Below are 23,261 nucleotides of genomic sequence, written 5' to 3' on the forward strand. Positions count from 1 at the left end.
GTCCCTCTGTTAGACCAGTTGTGAGGTATTCACACACCCCAGCCTCACAGTCAGGCTAAGGGAGCTAAGAGGCCAAGCAGGCAATTTCCCATACAGCTAGTCCCTCTTGGGGGACTGACCACAAGGGTCTGTGTAGTACCTTCATTGGTCTGAAGCTGTGAGTATTCCCAGCACCCCTTGCAGGCCAGGCCAAACCATATGCAAGCATCTGTAAGAGCCAGTCATTTGTCTCCCTGAACAGAACACAGGGGCAGCTCTTTAAGGTTAGTTTATTGCAATGTGAACTTTGACAGGCACATGGAATTTATAAACATACAATAACTTGGTTTTACAACAGCTGCGTATTGTACAATAAAAACTTTATACAAAATACTCTGACTTTATATAGCTATTCTAGAGTATGAAAACACCCTGACCTACTCCTTTTGTAGGTTTACAATAGACTGCAATTAAAAACAAACAGAAAAAACTCACTAGGTCAACAACCAAGGAAACAGGGCAGAGGACTTCACAATTCATTGTGTAATACTGTCCAGGGCTCCAGGTGATAAAGCAAAGGCCACTTGCTGTGTCTATGTAAAATCTCAAATAAATTACCTTTAAAACTTTATTCCTACTAGCCCTAGATCTGTATGAACTGCCCTCGCTGCAGTCTGGCTGGCATCTTAGGTTGTGCAAATGCCGCTCTTCAGCAGTTCTAGCTTAGCATTTCTTTCTTAGCCAGGTCAAACCTGGCAAGACAATGTGGGGAAGATGCTCTAACAGAACTATGGAAGGTGTCCCAGGACAGATCGACAAACCACATGAGGTTTCATTTACTCAAAACCCCCATCCTTCAGCTCTGACTCAACTTCCAGAGCTTTTGTTATGAAACGTAGATATTTGGAGTTTTTCTTAAAATATTTCATTTAAAAAAAATACAAAAATAGCATGAATGGCTTCTAAAACCAAGTAAGGCAATGGCATCACTGAGTGTGGAGTCCCTGACTGACAGGATCACAAGCAACCCACAGACAAGGAATCTTTTTCTGCAGCTGAGCAGAGCTCTCTCTCTCTCTCCTAAAGAGCATGTACGAGGAGCAAAGGCACTTGGACCTACACAGCCTCTACCTAGAATGGGCCATCCCTTTGAATAGTTTCACTTTGCACCCAACTCTGTAGATCAGGGTTTTAGACAGCAGTCGAATGAGGAGCTGCTGACACATGCTGAGCAGTGCAAGCCTTCCCCCACCCTTTGCCTTAATCTCTCAAGAAAGGAGCTCAGATGATCCCCCACATGCTTGTTTTCGGGTACAACATCTTGTCTCACACAATTCAGAGTTTGTTTGAAGAGCTTTGCGCAAGCAGGTTTGCTTAGTGTACCAACCACGTTACAAACAACACTTCTGCCTTTCAAGGGAAGGGCTGAAGTTCTAGTCCTCTGCTGCTTATTCTCTTACCACAGCCTCCCAGTGCCAACAGATTAGGTGCATTGCATCGCATCACTGCCTCTTACTGGCCCATCTGAAACATCTGGGCCTTCAAAGGGACCACGTGCCTCTCCTCCCAAAAAATACACCTCAGCTGGTACATCTCTGGAATGTGGCTATGAAACGTATTCCAATGTAGGACGGGGAAAACAAAAACCAAAAACCCCAACGTTTGGTGAGTGAATTATAAAAAGTTTATTAGAGAAAAGCCCAAAACCTCAGCCTCTGACAGGAATTCGGTTACACATTCACTCCAATACAAGCCCCGGGAGCCTATGGGTCACAGGCCATCTGCTTAAACCTCGTCGCACAAGCTGTGATATTTACCTGCACTAAAAAATACATACAAAAAATGCTCCCCTCCCCTTTCCCCTTAAAAGTTCTTTGATCTGAGAAGTTAGAAATTGCTTTACATTTCCTCTTGAAGAAGAGAGTGTTTCTGAAAGGGGCAGTTATGCAGTTTTAGCTATCTTCTATCTGCTGGATTTATAACTGGCCCCATTTAGTGTGAAAAACATTAGGACTCAGAGCATAGGACAATATGTCACACACTCAAGGCCAGCTCTACCCCAGGCAGCAAAGCAGCCATACTCCGAGTACAAAAGGGGCGGCACTGAGAACACAGAACAGAACTGACACCCTTCTGCTAAAAGCATCTCTGCTCCCACTGAAGTTCACAGAAGTTCTGCTGTTGATTTCAACAGAAGCCAGTGGGAGCCCCTCTGGAAGGCCAACCAGCCTTTTGCAACACCTGGTTTGGAATGGAGCACTACCAAGGACAGATTGTTCCGCTTTCCCTATGGGGCGCCCAGTTTAGGGCTGGGGGAGGAAGAAGAGACACAGCAATGTCACCCACCCTGGCAGAGAGGCTGATTTCCTCCAGGGAGCAGCAGCAGACTTCCAAAGCCAGTCAGTGGCAGGATGGGACAGACTGACGCCCAGCCTGTTGTGTACCAGCTCAGACTCCTTATGCTCCGAGTAAAGCAGCGTCCTAACTAAACAACTCAGCCTTCTGCATTCATACCCATTTGGTTTCATAGTGTTACTTCAAGGAGAGGCATCACATAGGGAGTCTGGAAGCTCTTTGCCTCAACCTCAACGGGCTCAGGTGAAGGCAGTTATGAACATGCCTTCCAAATAATTTCAGTCATCAATTCCAACCTAAGTGTTCCATGAACACGTAACTAAAAGGGGACGTTTAAAAAACTACAGCAGCTAAAAAATGTTTTCAAGAGGTGCTAGAAAAAGCTTATAAATAGAGCCAGGTGGTGTCTGACATCCAGAAGAGTTTGGATTTAGTCTGTTCATTAAGGCCACCCCTCCCACAAACCCACCCCCAAAACAGCCCAGCTTCCACTAAGCCTGGCAGTTAAGAAGTATGTGAAGCAGTATTCATTTTAGACTCAGCACTGAAGGCAGCTGAAGCTCCAAATATCCAGTATCCTTTTTTATGGCTTTAAAAACAGACCTAGCCAACACAGATCACAAAATTCACTACGACATGGTTTACAAGTGGCAGTAAGGCTCTCCCAGACTAGCCTAGAGGCGGAAACTTTAAGGCACCTATTAGTACATTCATGTTCTTCTTTATAAAGCCAGACTATAAAGAGAGCACCACCCCTGTAGAGGATAAGGCATATTTAGCAGTGTCCGCCGCAGAATTCAAATGGATGGACAGCAGAGAGGCTGGCCAAAAATGAACACCTGGTTTATACACTTCTGATGGCTGCTCACTGCCGGCACAACACTTTCCCCAGACCCCATGTGAGTGACAGCATTTCCTCCAACTCTCCAGGATTCGAAGCAGTCGACCCCTCACATGCGACTCTCCTCCTCTTTGAGGCCATCCTCCGTGTTCTTCGGCAGCACGCTGGCCACGTCGTTGTTTGCCTCCTTCTGTTTCTCAGCCTCTTTGTGCTTCTCAGCCTCGTCAACATTGGTCTCCTCCTCTTTCCCTTCCTTTTGCTGCTTCTCCTTGGCCTTCTGCTCCTTCTCCAGCAGCCGATAGTTGATGCCCATGCCCACAAAGAGGTAGATCCCAGAGAAGACCAGGATGATGCCACACGACCAGTATGTGTATTTGTAATCACCGTACATGTCGTTGAGTTTCCCTGAGGGACCAGACAAGAGGACACATTATGTGGCTGATCACCTCCCACGAGACAGCAGCAATCACTCCAAAGTAACAGGCACCACCTCTCCCCAGCTGTTTAACTCGGGGGTGGGGGGGTGCAATTCTGCATCCAGAGATAAGAACAAGCCCCCTCTGCTTAAAATCATTTAAGTGTTCAGTTCAACACTGGTAAATGGCAATGCACGTGGCAGGGAGCTCTATCAAACTCAGCTTCAATTTTGAGGCTCAGGCTCAAACCCATGAGGAATAGGCTCAGGTTAAAGCCTCATCTTTTTGTTACAAGTCGAGCCTCTCTAATTCGGCACCCTCAGACCTGACCAGTACCGGACAAGAGATTTGCCAGCCCAGGGGAAGTCAATATTGTCTAGCAGCATTACTAACGGTTGCACCGCTACTCGGCTCTTAGAAGACACTTGGGGTAAATTACAGCTGAGTAACAGCACAGAACTCTGAGAGCCAGGACTGGTGGCTGTAAACAAACTGTATGGGACCCTGGGAAACTTAGCCACACCCATGATAAGTGGTCCTCAGGCTAACTGAAATCATGCGGGATTACACATGTTGCCAGACAAAGTTCCAGCTTAGAGAGGATCAGCCTGTAATGTCAATATTGGGGGCAACAGGGATGGGTGTGTGGAGGCAGAAAAATCCAGTTATCCAGCAGCCACCCAGAATTTCCTTGAAAACCTGTTTCTTGGGTTCTTTCTCAACCAGAGATCCAAACTGTCACTCCAGCTTCCTCTAGCCCATCTCCCCAAGGTTAAAACAAAAGTTTATTCTGCTCTAAGGGAAAACCTGACAAACTTCGCCTAGACGCTTCGCACAGAAAGGGTGTTTGCACTCTCTCCTCTCGGGAAGGCCCTCCTTGCGCAAGGACACAAACCACAGTAGCCCTTCCTTGTGGGGAAAAGCCCACCCAGTGTGCTCTGGCTACACCCAGACCTTTCTGCACTGTTGTGTCTCCAATTCTCAGCGTTCCCCGGAGGGTCCTTTGGGAAAGAGCAGTAGTTGTTCCCTCCCCACAGCACTCAGGCACCCCAGGAGGTCCAGAAACATACTCTACCTAGGAGAGGTGGTCCCAGGAGCACAGGGCAGCATTCCACTATTGTCACCAAGCCCACGGCACTGGAGAACCTCTGAGCCCCGACCAAATCCATCAATGTTTCGAACAGGACAGAGCTGAGCCAGCCGAAGGCAAAACCAAAGAACCCCGCATAGATGCAAAACCCGGCATAGGTGGTGGAAAAGGGCGCCAAGAGGTGGCACACTCCATTATACACCACGGAGACAGCAAAGAAATATTGGACCCTGGGTCTAACCCACTTGGTGTTTGCCACCAGGCCCATGGATGGCCTAGCCACCATGTCGACGAAGGCCAGAATGGAGAGCAGAAAGGCGGCCGACTCCTTGGTAATGTCTTTGCTCTTGGCATAGTTGCTGAGGAAGACTAATGGCGTGAAGAGCCCGAAGAACATGATCACGTTGCCTGATAGATAGAGCAAGAAGCCCCTGTGCGTAAACAGGGACAAATCCAAGAACTTGTTAATAGTCTGGAAAACAGAGGCCTTCTGCTTCTTCGTCTTCCCTGCAATCAGGTCCACACTGGCATCTCCAGCTCCTTCATCTGCCTTCACAGCCGACTTTCCAGCTTCCTGCAACGCCTCTTTCGTGACCTCTCTCTTTAGCTGATCTGGCTTGGGGCCTATGGGTCGCATCAGCGATCCAGCAACACAGCAGTTCAGCAGAAGGCCACCAAGAATTAAAAAACTCCCCCTCCAGCCAAACATACTGAAGAAGAATTGGTTCAGAGGGGCCAGTGTAGATAAGAACACAGGGCTTCCCGCCATAGCTAGCCCATTGGCCAAGGGACGCTTCTTATAGAAGTACTTGCCAATCATGGTCAAGGCTGGGTTCAAATTAAATGCAAGCCCAAGACCTGGAAAATAAGAGAAGACATATGAGTTTTAAAATGGGAGATTTCTACTTCCGTTAATGGTGGGGTCTACAGAGGGGGAACCTGGATCGAACAAGTAGCACTCGGCCCTGTTCTTCCCACAGTCACACTAAATGTAACTTGTGCTGGCATCAGCAGTTACATAGGGGGTAATTCAGCAGGGTTTGGCCCAGTACAATAGACGCTTCACTGATATAGAAAAAAGGTGCCAATTTGACAAGTGAGTAAGTTACTGTGCTTAAAAAAAAAAAAAGCCAGAATTGAACGAGTCCTAGGATACAAGAGCGACTGCCCACGAACAGTGAAGTCCTAGGATACAAGAGAGACTGCCCACGAACAGTGAAGTTTACTAGTGTGAAACAAGTCTGATTTGAGGTAAGATGGGGATATCCAAGTGCCAGAACATTAACAAAGGAGGCAGCAGACACATCCTCTGCCAATGAGGGTTGCAGATTCAATGTGTGAAGATCTATGGCAATTCAGGTGCTGACTTGAAATCTTCCTATCCCACCTCAAATAGGGAGATCTAGTAACTCAGCACAGCCTTGGCCCAAGTCACAAGCACACTTCAGAAGCCAGCTCTGATCCTGATTCAAACCCCAAACACAAGGAGGGGTTGGGAACGGGCCACTCACCTCCCACAACCCCCACGCAGAAGTAGAGTTCTTCCACAGTGTTACAAAAAGAGGCTGCTATCAAGCCACACCCGGCCAGGCAGCCTCCAGCAATCATTATTGGCCGACTGCCATACTTGTTCACCAGGACGCTGCTGATGGGACCTAGAAGAGACAGAGGGAGAAGAGTCACACACAGGGAGACAGCCAGATGGTGTATCTCCATTACAAAGCAGATGAGCACAAAGAGGACTGCACAGAGGTTTAGCTTCCCAAGTCACTGAGACGGGGCATGGCTGATCACAATGAGCACTAGCTATTGCTCTTGCTTCATGACACAGGCAGGGGACAGAAGTACAGGATGTAAGGCCAGGCTGGGTTAAGTGCTCAGACATATCACTCTAGCACACGATGTTCCAGGCAGTTCGGAATCCAGAGCGAAAGTTCCCAGAGGAACGTCACCCCAGCCCCCCATAACAGCCTGTCTGCTCTGCTTTGTGGTTCAAGAAAGCTCATAAGCCCGTAGGGCTAGAGAGAGTTTTGCAAACACAACTGGAAGCACTGCTGCCTCTCCATGTGCAGGAAGAGCCAAAGGGGACGACTAAGCTCTCCCATAACAACTTCAGGGGATTCCGTAGTGCGGTACCAAAGATGAATATGGCCCCATAGTGCTGAGATACAAGATCTGGTCCCACCTGTCCCTTGGGAGGCAGTGGCCTAGTGAGTAGGGCACTTCACTGGGACTCAGCACTCCTGGGATCTTTGCCTGCCCAATGACCTTTGGTGAGTGGCTCAACCTGCCTGCACCTCAGGGTTCCCCTATCTACAGAACAGAGACAGTTCAGTAGTGACCTCGTTTAGAAAGCCAAGGGTGCCCAGCCCTCGATAGGAGCCGGTTACCTTTCTCCTTAACTGAACCCTAGTGCAGACTCTAGCGGCTGCTGTGGGAGCGGCTCCAACGAGGCACCCCACTTCTCCCAACACACGAACATTGTTCTATGTGCAGCGTGAAACAAAGGGGGTTGTTTTTTCCCAGGACGGGGTCACAATATACGGAATGGAGATTTTCAAATCCTCCATGTTGGAAAAGATTCTGACGTAAGAACCTTTAGATTTGGTTGACACCAAAATAGCACGCAAAGGGGAGATCAGGAAGGGATTTTGAAAAATGCTTGAGTGAGTCAGAACAGAAAGAAGAACAGTGCTCAAACGAGAACGGAGTATAAACTGAGTCAACTTTGGTCTGGGGCTATTTTTTTAAGTTTCAGTTTGCTTCAGCTCCAGAAGCCTGATGGAAACCTGAACATCTGAGTCAAACCATTCAACCCCAGGGCCCACTTGGGTGCCCCAGAGATTCAGGTGTAAAACCACAATCAGTTTTGGTAGGTCCTGCTCCAGTTCTAGACATCCAGAGCTAGTCCCATGCAGCTCTTGCCTGCACACACCTTACCAACAGAGAGAAGTTAGGACCATGCTGCTCCTCCCCCCTAAGTGGCTTTTTTCAAAGTTTTCCCAAGAGTCTCCAGTTGCTCTTTCAAGCTTTAAACCCACTGACACCTGAATCAGTCTGTGATGTCCGGGCCCCACCCCCCCACCCCCAGCACAGCTTCTGGGACCTCTGCATGACTCATCTTCCTCTTCAGTCACACCACCTTGGAGCAGCATCTTTCTCTACAGCACTGAAACATGCTCATCTATGTCCCAGGAGAACCCTTCCAAATGTGCATACACTCAACTCCTCTGGCTTAGAGGGCAGGACAAGAAACAATCTCCCCACCCTCTAGACCCAAAGCCAACAGTAACGTGAACTTGCATTCTCACTCCCCCTGAAAAGAAGCAGAGGCCAGGGTGAGGGAGGGTTTTAAAGGAACTTTCCCACAGCCACACGGAAGCAGAGCTTGTGTTTATTGGTGCAGCACGTAATGCTGGCTGTTCTTTGAGAGTAGTCCTCTCCTCAGGATCAGGCCTTGCTTTTCCAGACTGGGTTGTATTGCTTTGTCCTATTTGATCACTATTTATACTGCAATGACATGCTTGGGAGCCAGCAGGCTCAGGGCCTCACTATGCCAGGAATTGTGCAAGCACTCGGAAAGCAACTAGCATTGCCCCTAAAGTGGTTCTCAAAACATAGGTGAGACTTGGGCTTAAGCTCAGGGGACTCCAGAGGGAGTCCCAACTGCCCAGGCTCGAAGACGAAGACGAAGGACTTCAGCCCTGGGGGAAAGGGCTTAGGTTACAAGCCCCCCTCTGGGCTGATGCCCTTGAGATTCTGCTTTGGCCACCTCGCCCTGCCCCTGCACAGATTCCTCCCCTTGGGGCAGTGGCATTTGGGTAGGTTCTGGGACTTCGGTCCCCACTCATGGGTCAAAGCTTTTGTCATCAGAAGGGCGTCATGGCGCAAGGCACTCTGAGCCCCGGCCTAGAAATTCAGGCACAACACAGGTGGAAGAAATGCAAAAGCAAGGTGGGAGAGCACAGAGAGGCAATGAGAACAGGACAGCTAGCACTGAGCAGCTGTGTGGGGAATGCATCAAGTCTCTCCAGCAGAGAGATTCACATGCAAGGGTGGGATTTCTGTTCAGAGTGCTTAATGGCTCCTCCTAGGTTTGAGGAAGTCTCATTGCTCTGCGCGCGCCAAGGCTTCATTGCAAGATGTTCTAATCCAAAGTACACAGTGACTGAAGGGAGTCGGGCATGCTCTACGGGCACTGAGAGGTCTTTCGATAAACAAACGCAATGAGCACCCCTGAACATTAACAGAGCCGGGTTTCCCTATTAACTGGCACGGTCACAGTGATATGCACAGCTGCTTGGGGTGGCTTGTCCTTTGCACGGGCAGTTGAGCAGAACCTGGAAGTGTCTGAAAAGGATGCAGGGGCTGTGTCAGCAGCCTGACTCTCCACCTAGGAGCAAGGCACAAAGGTGCACCAGGCCCAGGCCCTCACAGATGCTGCCTAGTTCCTGGAGGGAACCTCTGCAATGGGAGCCGATCAGCCATAGCCCTGGCGCCAGTGCTCATCCTTAAGGCTGACTGTTCCTTTGCACAACCTTAGTGCTCCCTCCCTCCCTCCTCCAGTGGTGCACCACAAGCTCGTGCACTTTAAACCACCCTCGGATGTCCCCGGAGCAGATCCCGAGCATGTCCCCATTCAGTTAATTCCCTCGCGGGTTTGGATTAACAAAAGCTCCCAGACTGGCAGCACCACAGCAGACAAACCGTTAAAACTGGGCTGAAGGTTTACCAATGAAAACCAACTTGTCCATGTTCCTCATCAGCGGCCATGAGAGCAAGAAACAAAGTGAATCTGTTTCCCAATTTTACCAGTAACTGAGGCAAGGCCACTTCCCACTACCAGCTTCTGTCCCTCTGACTCACTTGGGCCAGAAATCAAAAAGCAATCAGTGCAAACCAGCGGCTGAGCACAAGTGCCCCCCTCCCTCCACCTGCTCTGGCCCCATTGTCCTCGTGACTCGGCAGAAGTCAGTGGCCAAAGAGTGTCGAAGCAGCAAGAGTTCAGACTCATGCCTTGCTTTGCTGCTGCCTAGTCGCCTCTTATCGTGGGGAAGGCCAGGCCAATTGCCTATGTCAGCTAAGCACCTCTGCCAAAGCCAAGCATCCTTTGTACATTCACAAACTGAGTCCGGGAGGAACAGACCAGGCATTGTAGCGGCTCATAGGCTCAGCCAGGCAGTTTATTCAGTGTGCTTGCAGGCTTGCTGGGGATCTGCGAAGTAGGCAGAGCAGTAATACAGCCTCCCCTGGGGAGCTGGCTTTGCAAACGTCGCACACGCACACTGAACTTCCTCCAAAGAGATGAAGCAGCAGGTTTTGTATGCAAAGCGCTCGTACTTCCTGGAACGAGTATTAGTCAAACACAGCAGACACCCTAAGGTTACAAGGAAAGAGTTACTTGGGGAAAGGGGCGAGACTAGTGTCACAACTGGTGACTAATGCTTGACTCATCTACACCCAGTAAAATCAATAGAAATAGGCAGTGAAGTGCAGCCAAACCAAGTGAGAGACGTAGTAGGAACAAAAAACGTAGACCATACAGAGGAGACTCTGAATAGGTGGGGGAATGTGTGGGACATTGGAACATCAGCTCTCATGGTGCCACTGTGGCCAAAAGGATTAATGTGCTCCTGAGGTTCACAAATGGGAATCTGGACTAGGAGCAGGAAGTTCTCACTTCATTACTTGCTACTGGTGTGACCTCTGCAGGACAGCCCACAGCTTCCCTGCCTGGGCGTTATAACAAGCTTGAGAACTGTCACTGTCTTAATGAGCTATTATCTAGGCTATTCTGTCTGTCTCTAGTAGTTTAGGCTCTAGAGAAAGTGTTTTCTTGAGCATTTGTGGGAGCCTGGATGCAGAAGGATCAGTAATGGCTAAAAAGGACATGGTCACAATGCAACCTGTCACCTGCTCTTGGAGTGGAAATACTTCTTGCTTTTGTCTCACCCCACCACCCCCAAGGGATTTGGCTCCCTCCCTGAACTGCCGTGCCTTAGGGTAGCTCCTTCACAAGGATGGCTGCAAAAGTCTCAAAAGCCCCACAGCTCACCAGTGCCTGGGTCTGCAAACTGGTTTGTTAATGTGACAATTTTGCACTATGGCCTGAGTTTTAAACTGTAACTTGCCAGAGCAGAAACACTCCTACCTAATAGCTCTGGTGTTTGACTTAGGAGTGGCCAAAATACACACGGCCACTGCATTACTGCTTTCAGCATTTCCACGGCTATTATACTATGGACCAAGAGCTTGTAAAGAACCAGTTCAGTAAAACAATAAACTGCGTGTCACCTTGGAATCAGCTCTGCAAACTGTAACACTTATTTTTACCGAAGACAGCTTTGCGTAGGGACTGCTTCATTCACTGCAGCTTCTTAACGCAGTCATTCTGATAGATGTTAGAAGCAGACACATCACAGCTCCAAGACTAACAAGGGCAAGTGCAGAATTACACAAGTTCTAATTACTTGGAACAATTTTACTTATAGCCTCGCAGAGGAGCAGGACAGATGAGCCTCATTTTCACATTTTGAGCATTAAATAAAACTTACGCCAAACTTCTCCAAACAAACCGACTCAGAAAGTTTCATCCCAGTGGGAACACGGCAGTCCCTGCCAGGGTTTTGGGGAACGGTAACACAGCAGGACAACACTAAGACAGACACAGCCATAGTAAGTCACATCCACGTTGTCTCTTGCTTACCTCCTGCGTACATAACAGCCAGCATGATGGAGGAGATCCAGGAGACTTTGCTGCTTGATGCCTCAAAGATGGCCTCAATCTCTTTGAAAAATACAGTAATTGACTTGGGAAACGCATAGGAGAAGCCAATGGAGATGAAGGCTCCAACGACCACAGCCCACCCCCATCCTCCTTCTGGGGGGGTGTATCCCTGAGGGCCTCCAATTGCTGGTGGCATCTTGCGTGAAGCTGACAGTAATTCAGCTGGGTCTCGGAGATCTGCAGAGAACACATATCAGCATTTAGTAAATAATATAACAGCACTTTGCACCAGAGTCCTTGGAGGGGAGCAGGCCCCTGAAGGTCTCCAAGAGTCACTTCCCTTAACACACACAGTTCTCCAATGGTGAGGGATCAGAATGGGACTCAAACACTCATATGAAACTCGGAAGTTGTTCAAAGGTGTTAGAAAGGTGGCAAGATTATCTGGAGGAGTCAACAGAAGTCAAGAGCGCCACCCCTTTGAAATAATATAAGGCCAAAGACTTTCAAAGAGCGACCACTGACTCTAGGTCCCTTGCTTTTCAGATTCCCAACCTGAGACACCTCAAACCGGGCATACCTTAGAGGGTGGGTGCTCAGCATTGTCAGGACTTTAGATGTCCCAAACCAGTCATCCAAAAGATGCTTTGGAAAGGCTTTGCCACAAAGCACTTACAAGCAGTGAATTAAAAGCGTAGCTAACCCTTTGGAAGTAGACAATGGAAGGCACCTTCCTTGCTGACTACAGACCAGTCACACAGGCTTATTTACGTAGGGTTGCTCAGCAGCGCCATGTTACTGGTAGCACTGACTTGCTTATGGAAAGTCCAGGTTGAACATGCTACTCGGTTATTCTGGAGCCTTGGGATTTTGCAAGGAACAGTGTTAAGTGACAGTGTTTGTACAGGCTGCTATGTTATATGGAGGTTTGCAAACTAACTGTGTTTTGGGGCTCCCAACCTGGCTGCTATCCTCTTCCTCTTAACACTGACATAGTCACTGCGAGTCTGTCTCAGCTGGTGGAAGAGACAGATCTAGTTCTGCAGAAGCAGGGTGCAGCCCAGCTGACCACAGAGAAGGACACTGCTAGGGTAGGGAGCAGGGCAAACAAGAAAGTGAGTGGAGTGTGAAATAATTTGGGAAGCTCTTATTTTCCCCAGGAAGTTACACTCACCTTGTTGATTAATACATGCTGGCTAGCAAACATATTATGCTGGCAACACTACATGCCATATGCCTTCTAAGCATTCCAAGTATTACCATAGCACTTCCAGAGCCAAGTTTGCCCTGTATCTTTATGATAATCCTGTATACTTATGCTAAGTATCACATGACACTCAGCTGAAGTAAGCCTGTCCCTATCAGGATGATTTATTTAGAGCAACAGGAAAGGAGTTACCCATGGGTATCAAAGAGGTGCCTTCATGCCCCTCACTTCCAGGAATGCCTGCACTCAGGACAAAGAGAAGGGAGCACGGTGGCCTGGAATGAGGTTCAGAAGGCAAGACAATAGAAGGTTGGTTAATTAAATCCACTTTCTAATGATGTGTGGAGTGTGGTTGACTTGTGAACAAGCAGGGTATACAGGGACTGCTTTAGAGGTGTAAGTTTGAAACGCACACCTGCGTAAGGAGAATAACACTGCTGCACGGGACAGCTCTTTGGAAACTGGGGTCATACAGAACCCTTTGCCCCCCACCTAACGGGCATTGGTTATTGGGCCTCTGGAGTATACTTCATAACAGAACACCACCAGCAAGTACACTGAAGAAATGGACTATACCACTGATCCGCAGCCCCTAGAGCCCATCCTAAAAGGAGATGCCTTAGCAGTCGGGCTACAAGAGGAGGTGCTAGCACTAAGAGAGAGTGAGATTTTAATACCATTTAATGGGGGCCTGCCAGAGGCAAGTGGCAGGAGACAGGAGAAATAGCATCAAATTATTAAACTGTGTCCCACAGAGAGAGGAAAAAAATCCCAGACCCCTCTCCTCCAGCTCAGCGCCAAGCCAACATTCCCGTGATTGTGCACAAAGGTCACTAAACGCAACTAAACTTAGCAACGGCTGATAACAATGGAAAGGTTCAATGTATGCTCTGCACTGAATTCACAGGGTTTGAATTCTTGTCCACTTTGATGCGGCTCATGTTGCAATTTCATGATCAGGCCATCCCATGTAGTGCAGGGCTCTTTAAAGTCTCATTTCGCAGGCTGGAAAAACCACGGGTTTCCCAGGCAGTCTTGGGCAGACTAGACTTTGTAGACGTTTGGCTTGTTCTTCCCAGTCTCTTCTGAGCCGCCCCTCACACACACACACACACACACCAACACCTCCTCTTAACTTCAAGTTGACTGCCTCTTGGGTAGAGCTGTGTTGCATCACAAATCCCATGTTATCTGTTGGTTTTAGTGAAGCCCCAGCTCCTGGCTAGGATCAGATGGTTACAAAAGTTACAAACTTGCATTTGTAAAGAAGCCAGTTTCTGGCCATTCTGGTTGCAGAGGAAGGCTTGAATGCATGAAGCAAATTCATGCCAAAGACTCAGAAACCAGCAAGCAAATACAGAGGCTGGAATGTATTTTTTAAAAATAGCCTCACAGTATTCTGGAGCCAGAGTTGTCATTTTTCAATACGTGGGCTTAGCCATAGTAAATGAATTTACACCCACCCCAACCTTAACTGCTACCTCCCCCTGAATGGACTTGGGACTTACATCTCTGTGGCACCACAGCCACCCTACTTTACACAGTGTTAAAAACACTTCCATTCTAAGCCCAAGAAAGTCCAAGGCAATTTGTAGTCAGACACATTTCTGCAGCCCCAAAACAGACTGGAGACCTCTAATGCTTTCCCCTGGCCTGGTGTCATACCAGGTGTTTCTAGAGAAGGAAATCAACTGCAGGGAAGATGTCACGGAAGGAAGATCTGCAAGCTTTCATATGCCCTGGCCTAGTTTTGACTGAATGCTTCTCCACAGCAGCTTTGCTTCAGATGCAGCTCTCTCACAAGAGCAGGCACAGTTTGCCAGACAGCTGAGTATTTGTGCTGACGGCAAGAGAGCGGGAAGAACTTGAAAGGAGCAGATGAGCTGAGCGTAAACACGTTGGTTCAAACGTTTGCCAGAGCCCTTTCCTTGCACGTGCAATCTAACTCATATATGCTCAGCTGCTGTTCTACAGAGCATTCAGAACAGCACCCAGTCCCTTCAGATCCAGAAAACAGAGCAAGACAATTGGAAGATCCCAGGCAGGAACCCCAAACCTCCAAATAGCAGCTTTGGCAAACACAATGTAGCAGGTACTCCCACACACATGCACCTGGGACCTGCTAGGGACTCGCAAGGCAATCCCACCAGCACTTGTCTGCCCACCCTACTGTAAGCCAGGCTCATGTAAGTCACCGCTGAGTCTCAAAGCACGTGCAGCTTGGAGCAATTTTGCTGCCTTTATTTAAAAAAAAAAAAAAACCACACACCTCAGTTGGCTCACCCGCACCAGCAGTGTCCCTGCACCTCTGCTGCTGCAAGTCCAAACCACAGGACTGTCTGAGGGACAACTGAACTCTTTACAAAAAAAGCATCTCACACCTGGGAGGCTCTTCCAGGACACCCCACCATCAGCATGCTCTGGAAGGGCAGCACACAGAAATTAAACCTACTCTGGCAAGCTGCAGGGCTCAAGGTATTCCTCTGCTGTGGAACTGGGCTACTCCCTGCCAAGTCATGCTCCACAATCCATTTTTTAAAATAGAAAGAGAAAGGAGACAGGTGGTACCTTCCCAGGGTGACTGGATGTACAGAGATAGCACAGCCTTCCTCAACTGGTGGGCAGCCAGAAAAAAGGCTACAAAAGGGCACAACTGCCCTACCTGCAGCAATGCATTTATTCAACAGGAACGGAGGTTAACTCACATGTGACCTGTTTTCATATGAACATCCTGCAAATGTGCTGGTGCCACTGCCTTAGGCAGCTAGCCACAGCGTCCTGATAGGCGAACGCAGCTGCCAGAAGGAGTTGTTCCCTGGAGGACACATCAGCCTTCAGCCCCAGACTCACCCTTCCCTCCATCACCCTGACCCCCTGTTGCCTCATCAAGTCCCCCATTGTCCCTGGCCCACCTACCTCCCTTCCAGGGTTTAGCTTGTTCCCAGCTTGCCAGGGCTGAGTGAGTCTGCTGTGAAGAGTGCTCATAACAAATACGCAAATTTTACTGTTTACACTAGCAGACTTAACAGGTAGCAAATTTTAAAAGGCACAAAAAAGGCAAAACAGCTTATGCCTGTTCCTATTCGGCTTAGGTTCAGTGAAGAAGAGACATTACTTCTATCACTGAGTCTGCAAAAACCCTACATAAATCAATGACAGTGATCTGGACGTGTGTATGGGCAGATTTATTTAGTTTTCCTATAGTTCCTTCAGTATATTTGGAACAATTGTCACAGTAGCCATGAAAGTTTTCTGTGGGATGCCCAAGATTGTCTTTATGCTTGTCCATGTGCCAGAAGTCCAAACTTCCTTTACCCCAGGGGCCAAAACCTCCAGCAGCTCCTATGACATCACTATGCGTCACACCAAGAAAGTGCAGAAATGATGCAACATCGGCAGAAATTCACAAAGACAGAAGACACCTTCCTATAGAACGTCATGTTTATTTCATTCACGTTCAATTTTAAAAAGCTTTTCTTTCATCTACGTGAAGCAGGTGCAGAATTTGCAGTCTGCCTGAAGCATAGGAAATCACTGTGGAGATTTTAGTTCCACTCACTTGCAGCTCACAAGGGATCTGGGGTCTATCCTTGGGAGCACCAGTCTGGAGTCCCGAGAATCAAGAACCCAGGACCGGAGATCTCATGGAATTAGGATGTGCATCACAACTGGACGTTGGGTTTCCAATACCAGCCCATAGTCAGGCAGCTGTGCCTTGCAAGAGCATACAGCAGCAAGAGGGAACAAAGCACAGGAGACAGTTTTAATTAAACCTTTTAAGACTGGTTTAGTCTATTTGACCTTTTCCCTTTTCTTTTTGTTTTTTGCTAGAAACATTCAGACAAAACCACATGACCATCATGAGCAGAACCAAGTCACATTGCAGCTCTGACAAAAGATTAATTTACAACATGTCGCCCTCCCCCCAGTAAACCCCATTAGCTGAACTATGCTCCCAAGCCCAAAGGAGTATTTCTTCTCGGTGCAGGTCAGGTGATTGCGGCGTCCATTGAGCTCACTCAGTGCAGAGGGAAAGTCACAACTGGGGCCTTAATACAGAGTAAAGCCCCCCAGCATGTGGGAGAGTGCTCAGGATTTGCATGGATTCATGGCCGACTTCCCCAGCAAAGCGGAATGCTAGATACACACGGGCTAGCCCCAGACAGACATCAGCACGATTCAAACTGAGTGCTCGCGTGGCCAACAAGACACTTACAACCCAAGGAGAGACCAGGAGGTCAGACAAGGTCTGTGCTGGATAAGCCAAAAACAGAAATCCCAACCACCTAAAACCCACAGCATCTGGGGGCACATTATTTTCCTCTCTCTCAACACCAAAAGCAGACGGTCCATAAGGATTGCTTGCTTTTGCTTTTTGTACAAATTAACTCTTTCTATAACATTTAAACAAATGCCTCACTTTTTTTTAAAACAAGTTCACATCATTTTCCAGCAGAGGCTGCACTCTTAGTCATATTCAGCTTTCGTAAGGGTCACTAAACTCCCCTTTCTGTTGCTTTTGTACCAAGATACTGACGTGTCTGCTCCAATGTTTGAGGAAAAGGCGACCAAGTACTGAAAGTTTCCCCTGCCCAGAAAGATCAATCTTTAACCCACTTCAGGAAAGCTAAGTGCCCTGATCTTACTCAGCAGCCCTCCCCCACACCCCAGCACTGATTAAGGGTCCCCATTTGAGGAGCAACACAGCTCTTCTATTCCCCACTCCACAATTTAAAGCTAAGAGACCATTACAAATTGCAATTCACTGCTAATGCTGCACTCAAGTAGGAGTTTCAGTGGACTGAGATCCCTGAGCAAAATTCCGAGAGTTCAGGGCTAGACCATTAGTGCTGATTTACATTGCCAATTCTGCAAGCTACAGCATTTCCGTTCCAGCATTCAGAGCCGCTAAATAGACCAGATTTAATGGCTTTTCTCAAGCCTGTCTCAGATTTTGTTTCCTACCCTCCTATGCAAGAAGTTTCAGCCAAAGAAAAGCACCACACCTAAAAATAGGAGTCAATTCAAAAATGAAGCTTTTCCCAAAGCCCGAGCAATAGTGATGACGCTTCCAGTTCTGTAACGGAAGAGCTGCTACGTGTCAGACGTGTTTAGAACACTAATTCACAGCTGCCTGGCAGTCAGCTGCTGTTTGCCCTATTTAGGCATTAAAGTGGCCACATTTGCAGCCGTTAAGGCTGGTGAGTCCCAGCAATGCCTGCAAGTGTCACATCTTCCATGCAGTAAATTCTTTATAAACCTCAGCAATGAGCAGCCTTAGGTAACCTCTCCTCCCTGCACTCCACCTTCCCCTCCAGCTAAAGCTGGCCTAACAGAGCCAGACTGAACTCCTCCTTGGCCCGGACAGCTGTGGAATCTGGAAGCAAACAGAGCTAGCCCCAGGTTCCGACAGCCTACTGTAGCCACCCCTTTTGTTTTACTTAAGGGTATAAAACCAGACTGTCCAGGATGTGTATTTTTCCCACACAGTAAATTATTTTCTACTGAAGCCCCAGCTTGGCAGAAATCCACTGCCAAAAACAGAAGCTCTCATTTAGAAACCTCTGCAAAACGCACGGAAATGTTTCTGCGGCAAACCCTTCGCAGAGGCCCTTTACAGTGCCCCTTTGTGAGGGTCATGGTCATTGCCTTCTCAGAACGAGTCCAGAAGGGCAGGCTCGGGGTGTGCGCTTGCTATTTTTGTTTTTAGTTTTGTGTGCAGTTATCTGCACACAGCATCTGTTCTCCTCGCCAGCTGCTGGCCTGACAGAGGCCATCACCTTAGCGCTTGGTACCCTGAGCAAGCAGAGGAGTTTACCCTGGAAGGCTGAAAGGAGGAAGCGTCTTCCACCCTTCTGCCTTGCAAAGGAGACACAAGTGGCTCAAGATGGCACAACCCAAACTGTTCCCAGAGTTATCACCTGTGAGCTGGTGCAACACGCTAGACGTCCACCAGAGCCCCCTGTAAGCAGAGCACTTGGGCGGCCGCCCAGAAGAGATTCAGATGCTGCCCCACTGATTAGCAGAGTGCCCACAGCTGGCAATGTGTGTTTCTACTGGTGGTGCACAGCCACACATGCCTTGGTGAACGCAACAAAATTTATTCCACTCAGGGATGGAAAAATTAGAGGGAACCTTGGCATCCACCTTAGAAGATGCTTTCATAGCCTCCTGGGATGCTTCTGAATAAGCAGCATGTTCATTCTCTAGGAAACTGAAAATAATTCCTACCTGGTGCACTGGCACAAGCTCCAGCGCTGACAAGAAGGTGTACCTTGTCAACCTCCCCTGCTCCGAGCTGTCTGACCCGCCATTGCCAAGAAGTGCACAGCTGAGCTGATTCCGAGCACCAGTCTACTTCCAATTCAAAACAAGCCACATTCGGCCCTATTGCAGAAACGCTGCACCAAGACTGCTTGGAGCGAGGTTTCCAGAAGTACGGTGGCAGGTCACTAGAAGGTGCCAGGCCTTTTTCTCCACCTAAGTTCCCATTAATGGGGATTTCCTTTAGTAGAGATTCATGTGACTGTGACACGCTTTACAGCCTTGGGGCACGAATGGTTCAGCTACTTTTGCAGCATAGTAGCACCAGAAGGTCTCCACTAACCCACTAATGGGATAGCCCAGAGCGCTGCAGAGAACACATACCAAGAGATGAGTACGCTGGGGTAGGAACTATCACTCATACCCACAGGTTACCCAGGCGCAGCCAGGCAAGGGAACAGAGGTGAAGTGGCTGGCGGAGGTCACACACTGCACTGACAGACAAGAGTTACTCCAGTTGCTCTTTAAGGAAGTTCCCCCTTGGCTTTTGTAGCCCTCACTGCCAGGGGCCAAATCACAGCCAATTCTCACCCCTACACTGCAGGGGAACCTACAAAAAACTCACAGCCACCAAAGCCAAATAAAGCCTCTTTCCCCCGCTGACCTGTTCGCCAAGCCTTGGCTCGTGTTCTGAAATAACTTGCCAAGGAAGCAGCTTATGAGGCTTTATCTAGGTCTGTCTGCCTTCCTACCAGCTCAGTCCTTGTACATTTGGAAAATATTTGGCTTCCTCCTGCTGCTGCTGCTGCAGAACCTGACCCAGCCTGTTTAACTTAATCTGTACACTAGCTGCACGGCATGAGCACTCCAAAGATAGGGGTTATCTGTGCACAGCACCAGTCAATATGGGCATTAGCAGAACTGTGGGCCTCTCAGCAAGCCTTGCTCTGCTTCCCACGCAAAGCCTGGCCTACCTGCAAAGAAGCGGAATGCAGTGTTACTTGTTCTTTAGGAACAGCACCCGCAGCTGGAGAGGAAGTCTGTCTTTTGGAAGAGCAACACACGGAATGCAACCAGTTCCACCTTCTGCTTCTTTCCTGCTGCTCCATGCCATCTGCGCACTCCTCATGCAGCACTGTTAAAAGCACATCCCTTCTCCCAAAGGAGCCAACCGTCCCTCACATGCCCAAGTTAGAAACGCCTCTGAAAACCCCACCCTACTTTCAACTCTCAAACTGAGCCCAGCGCACACAGCCGCAGCGCCCTTCTCAACACACACACCCTTGTGCTGTAACAGCCAGTCTCTTCCACGCCAGCTCCTCCCAAGCCCTACCCCTCAACCCCCAAGAAAAATGTGCATCCAGAGCACATTCCTCACTTTGAGCAGGAGGAGCCAGTTACCACCGCCTCATCTCCTAGCCCAGAGTCAAGTGTCACAACTCCCCATCCCACCAGAACTGACAGGACTGCATGCTAGAACCAGGGCTTGCAAAGCAACCCAAACCCACTTCCAGGGCTAGACAGAAACAGAGACCTACTAAGCCCAGGGTTTCAAAAAGGGGCAGGGGCCCACGACCCTGTAGGAGGCCAACAGCAACCAGCCTCCACTCCCAGGCCCACTTCACCTCCAGCATTTGTGAGTTGTGCTAAACCTTAAACATGGGGGCTCGTATCTCAGGAAGGGTGTAGGCAGCACCTTGCTGCGTGAAAGCGGTCCCCACTCCAAAAGTCCGAGAGCCGCAGCACTAAACCAAAGCCAAGTCCTCAGGCTGCGAGATAGGGTGGAGAGGCTACCCAGACTCTGCCAGGAGAGCACTACTGTGTGATGGCTGCTAGCTTTGCAAAATAGTGACATCTGAGAGCAGCCGCGAGGAGCAAGCTACAGGAAGTGCTGCTCTGTGCTCATCCGTTCACGCAACACCCCCCTGCCCCCATTCTCAAACAAAACAGAACTCACTCCCTCATCTCCCCAAGGCCAGTTTAGCTGGCTGCCTGTCACCTCGCAGCTCTGGGGTAGTGCTACACAGTGCAAATGCGGGCAGGGACTCCAACTCCAGCCGCCAGCTGGTTTGGATAAGGAGCCAAGGAAAGCTCATTTCTTTAGCGGCTTGCAACAGGAGTGTGTGGCCGAGCCCCGCACCAGCCTTTCCTCCAGCTGGGGCCATTTACTGGTTCGCACTTGACAGTCTTTGCTGGGCAGGAAGGAGGGAATTAGGGCTGCTGAAAGCTAATCGGACGACACCAACGCTGCTTTTTTAAATCGGATTTAGAGAATTAGGCTAGGGGACAAAGGTCCACGCCGTATGCCTAGCTGGGGGTTTAACCCGGCTGTGTGTGGGATGTCCAAGGCACTGCACAATGGTCCATTGTGGACCTGCCCCGCAACAGGGTTTGTACCAGCAGTCAGATAAGGTCAGCAGCAGGCGTTCAGGGGACACAAGGCCATCAACCCATAGAAGGAGCCACAGACAGTGCTCATTGTTTCACGTGAACAGCAGTTCTACTGGTCCCACATGTACATGGCAGTTCCATGACATGCCCCCCTTCCCCCCAGCCAGGCCTGCTGTAGTATTGCAAGGGGCCAGCGGCTCTCAAGATATGCTCCAATCCACCAGGCCAGGGCGACCCAGCCTTTCATAGTAGACCAGTTGATGCCCAAAGGCAGCACTCCAAAAACAGACCAGGTGGAAGCTCTTGTTAGCAGCAGCCCAAAAATGCAGCCTCCAGAAGCTGTGATGCTCTAATCAGAGTAAAACTGCACAAGTCCAAAGTACTGGAGCTGCCCACTCACCCTGCTGACTAATCACATCCTCCAGCAGTGCCAGCTTTCAGATTGGTGTGGTGCCTGCTTTACACCAACCCTCACTACAGCAGCCTATGGGGGTTGCCTATCGCAAAATCTCTCTGCTCACAGTTGAGGGCAGGCTGTTTAAGCTTTGAATCCAGTCCTTGAGGACACCCTAGAAACATGGTAGTGAACATGGAAGCAGACTCCACCCCAGCCCTAGTGAATTTCTGGAGCCAAGACTCCGTGTGATCAGAGCAATGGATTCCAGACGCAATTATACAGAACATGTTCTGTGATGGGACTGTGGGAGGCACAGGGGATGGGACAGGATCACAGGAGCATGAGCGTTTTTTATATTTGAGCATCTGCTTCCTGCAGAGACACCCCTTTGCTCACACAGCTTGTGATTCTGGTTCAGAAGAATCTCTTAGACCAGGGAAATGCAGTTAGCTCTTCCCCCAGGGAGGGGAGAGAGGAAGGAATGGGTTAGGCTGGAGTATCCTTGGGGTCCCTTCTAACCCTATGGCATGGCCATAAGCACCTCTTATTGGGGTGTTGGCTGCTTTTTCTGGGCCACTGGCCACTATCATCATGAACTGCAGTGGGCTAGCCGTGAATGCCAACAGGTAAAGAGTCCATCCCTTTTGCTTGACCTACCTTGTTCTGGCATATTTTGCCTCTGAAGACAAGGGGCAAGGGCGGGCTGACAGCAGACTGTAACAGAGCACCAGATTTGGAGAGGAAATACGGTTCCTTGTTCAGGCAAAACACTTCCTGGTAACGAGCATTTCCTGAGATCATGACAGCCAGTTTGCCTTCTACCTAAGGGGGCAGGGGACCAGTGTGCAATAGCTGTGACACACGAGCGCTGCAGGGTGTGCGTGCTGAGCTGCGCAGCCAGCAAGATGCATTTCAAAATGAGCTGGAGCTAATAAGGGGATGGAGTTGGGTCCAGTCTGCGATCCCAGGGCAGCGGAGTTCCCAATGTGGTCAGCCAAACAGAGAACGGTCACGGTGCTGGGACAGCTGTCGGACAAACATTCGCATAGATGCTAACACCGCTTGAAGCTCAGCAGGTCAACCGGGGCACTGAGACACTCAGGGAGACAGTGATACCATGCTGCTCTAAGGGGGCACTCGCGTCAAATGGAGACAAATGTTAACATGGACAAAGTCTCCAACAGGTTTGCCACAAGTGACTTACCACTCACCCAACTTCATAGCAGAAACAAGCCTTTAGACTATCAGGGGGTGTTTTGAAGTCACTCATGTGCCAAAGTTTTATCAGAAATAGCTTCAGATGTTAAATATAACCTTGCCTGCAACACTGAGTATTACATATTTACACTCTGCCAGAATCTAAATGATGCCTTTCATAAATGAGTTGTGCTGAAAATGGTGGGAAGGCACCTACATTTACTTGTCAAGCTACTAAACGTGCGCTGGTTTCACGGAAGGAGGACAACAAAGTCATAAAAGCAGAAAGTGCAACGATAAAACCAGTGCACAATGTTTTATGGGACTCAACTTGCGGTGGAATCTCTCCCTAGCTTATTGCAGCTTTTCACATACACACTTCAGAGCATGTGGCATT

The 23,261-nt window shown here is 49.1% G+C and overlaps 1 protein-coding gene across 2 annotated transcripts in view; it reads right to left on the minus strand.

Moving 5' to 3' along the window:
* Positions 1-252: 252 nt before the first annotated feature.
* SLC16A1 (solute carrier family 16 member 1) overlaps positions 253-23,261 on the minus strand; it is a 29,516-nt gene continuing 6,507 nt past the window's right edge. For both annotated transcript variants that reach the window (XM_074977402.1, XM_074977401.1), the window contains exons 2-5: positions 11,388-11,645; positions 6,193-6,336; positions 4,667-5,539; positions 253-3,580 (exon numbers count right to left, since the gene is read on the minus strand). In XM_074977402.1, coding sequence (XP_074833503.1) covers positions 3,285-3,580; positions 4,667-5,539; positions 6,193-6,336; positions 11,388-11,604 — 1,530 coding nt within the window. In that variant the 5' untranslated portion in view covers positions 11,605-11,645 and the 3' untranslated portion in view covers positions 253-3,284. The remainder of the gene's footprint in view (positions 3,581-4,666; positions 5,540-6,192; positions 6,337-11,387; positions 11,646-23,261) is intronic.

The sequence above is a fragment of the Carettochelys insculpta genome, chromosome 26, assembly GCF_033958435.1.
Source record: "Carettochelys insculpta isolate YL-2023 chromosome 26, ASM3395843v1, whole genome shotgun sequence".
NCBI classification, from domain to species: domain Eukaryota; kingdom Metazoa; phylum Chordata; order Testudines; family Carettochelyidae; genus Carettochelys; species Carettochelys insculpta.